This window comes from Chanos chanos, chromosome 4 (genome assembly GCF_902362185.1).
Source record: "Chanos chanos chromosome 4, fChaCha1.1, whole genome shotgun sequence".
Lineage (NCBI taxonomy): Eukaryota > Metazoa > Chordata > Actinopteri > Gonorynchiformes > Chanidae > Chanos > Chanos chanos.
In genome coordinates this window covers 2,189,500-2,192,088 of record NC_044498.1, presented here as the reverse complement: position 1 = coordinate 2,192,088, position 2,589 = coordinate 2,189,500, and the positions used below count along the sequence as shown (strand labels likewise).

The window sequence follows — 2,589 nt, the reverse complement described above, 5'->3', positions numbered from 1 at the left end:
TTGATAGAAAAAAAAATAAAACTGGAATGCACAACCTTTTACAAATTATGAGGATTCTGTGTCAAATCATTTTTTGTGGGTGGATTGACTTTTGTTTACATTTATTTGTATATATAAAACAGAAAAAATATAGATAAAATTAAGAGATGAAACGTTACTGACAAGTTCATAAAAATGTAAAAAAAAAAAGAAGTAAGTGAGACATTATATTTGATACTAATTATAGCTGAATATATTCAGTACATGCATAGATGGTTCTTTATAGTAAAACAGGTCATCTGCCCTTCCACACAAACTACCAAAATCAAAATAAAACATACCTAAGAACACACTGAACTCAAAAAGCTTAGCTCTGGATAGGCAGCAACAGTGCTTTATATTTCCACAAAAAAAAAAAAATTCAGATGATAAAAGCTTGCTGTATCTTAAAATGTAAAGGTAGTTTACAAGTTCTAGCTTGTTTTATATCTAGTGAACATATCCTGTAAACAATATACTGAAGTTATATAAACTTTGTGATGCAAACTCCAGACATGGCTATGTGTTATATCCAGTGGTCTGTTTATGGTCAGTGAGGGGTCAGTAATGTGCTGATTCTTGATTTTAGATAGCTGCTACAGACGAAAAATGTAATGTTTTTGTCGACTGATGACTACAATCAGGAAAGACCTGAAGGTCAGCTATGGATTACTGTCTCACCCTCCATATTCTCCTTCTTTGCTTTATAAAATGCCTGTTCTGAGGAGAGACATTTGGCTCTTTAACTAACCACCTATATGATGAATCTGGTTTGTCAGTCATTGTTTTTCTGTAATTTCCATCGGTGCAAGGAGATGAAAGGAGTGAAAGGCGACAATGCACTCTGAGCCGTGAAACGCGAGGGCGCCCTTTTGCCCTCTGGAACACAGTCACTTCAGAGACGACAGAAAGAAGTCGTGGAGTCAGTGAGGAGCCCCTTGTAAGGTTCGGGTGCCTAGCGGAGTGACTAGACCTATTTGCGGCCGTTGTCTGCGTGGTTTTGGCTCTTGCTGAGCCGGCAGCAGATGGCAATGGCTAGGGCCCCATTACCGCCTCCGGAGGTTTGGACCACGCAGGTGTTTCCTCGGGCATACGCCCCACGAACGACAGCACCGCGGGAGAGGGCGTGACAGCCTGTCAGTGCCCACGAGTCCTCACAAGACACCTCAGCCTGAGAGAGGAGGAGACCATATGACCATTATCACCTGGACATGTCTGTCACACTTGGGATTAAAACAGAAAGCTCCGTTTTAAGGAATCTGCTCTAATTTGGCTTATTTAGTCTTTAAATATCTTGCTCGTCATGTCCGTGTGTTGAGGACATTTTTGGGTTCGGTTTTTGTGGTCGTGATTCTGATCACTCCTGTGTGCTCCCCAGTTCTGGGCATTTGGCCAGAAATGGCATTTTAAGATACCTGCTCACTGGGGCTTGTCTGGTCGTGTTCAATCATCCGGCACTCCAGAGCAGGGGCGTGGCAACAGAATGCATGTGACCTCGCTCCTTCCCTGGCAGAGCACACCCTCCGGTTACCATGGAGAGGCCGTGCGGAGCCAGGCTTGTCCCCGGACATGAAGTGAGAACTGCAGCCTGGGGGGAGACGTGACAGCTGTCACACAGCATGTGAACTCTCTCTCACACACACACCCAAGTAAAGACACAAAAAACATTGAGACAGACACCTAGAGTAAACACAGACAAAAATACAGCTACATTATACACCTATTTAAGGGCACAGTTAGTAGGGCTTTATACATATGGGTGTATGCGGTTTATAAATGCGGATTTTAAATATGTACACAGAGAGAAAGCGAACCACTGCTGTTCTTCATTTGGCATCACCGTCCAGTAGATTTGAATGGGAAACCTGACAAGGCAAACATCCATCAGACTAGACTTTTTACCAGAACCCCTTACCGGTGAGATGGTGGTGGGGGCTTGCGCACTCTACATCGGCGCCAGGCTGGTGATTGGCAATGCTCTGGCATTGCACCGCGTGCCCTGTGCAGCAGCGGGCAACAGCATACACCCCCTTTCCGCCAGCTCCGTTGTGTGCCACACACACTTTGTGCCCATCTTGCTCCTGTCCGAGGAGAACAGGTGAACGAACACCAACATGAGAAGGTTTAAACTCTGAAAAACTAAAGGCCACACCATAGCAACCACTAACCATTCATTCCTGAGCTCTGACAAGATTACCTGGAAAAACTTTACGGTCAAAGTCACTTCGAGAACTACAATGAGAAATAAGAGATTTGATGTGTTTGAACTGCAGCATAAAACCTCTCTCTCCTCCCCTCACTCACCTCCACTCTCTCTCCTCCCCTCACTCACCTCCACTCTCTCTCCTTCCCTCACTCCGTCACTCACCTCTACTCTCTCTCCTCCCCTCACTCCGTCACTCACCTCTACTCTCTCTCTCCTCCCCTCACTGACCTCCACTCTCTCTCCTCCCCTCACTCACCTCTACTCTCTCTCCTCCCCTCACTCCGTCACTCACCTCTACTCTCTCTCTCCTCCCCTCACTCCGTCACTCACCTCCACTCTCCCTCCTCCTCCCCTCACTCCGTCAC

The 2,589-nt window shown here is 45.8% G+C and overlaps 1 protein-coding gene across 1 annotated transcript in view; it reads right to left on the bottom strand.

The window, feature by feature from the left end:
* Positions 1-991: 991 nt before the first annotated feature.
* Positions 992-2,589, bottom strand: part of pcsk9 (proprotein convertase subtilisin/kexin type 9) — an 8,421-nt gene continuing 6,823 nt past the window's right edge. The window contains exons 11-13 of the mRNA XM_030770756.1: positions 1,934-2,099; positions 1,434-1,606; positions 992-1,189 (exon numbers count right to left, since the gene is read on the bottom strand). Of these exons, the coding sequence (XP_030626616.1) occupies positions 992-1,189; positions 1,434-1,606; positions 1,934-2,099 (537 nt within the window). The remainder of the gene's footprint in view (positions 1,190-1,433; positions 1,607-1,933; positions 2,100-2,589) is intronic.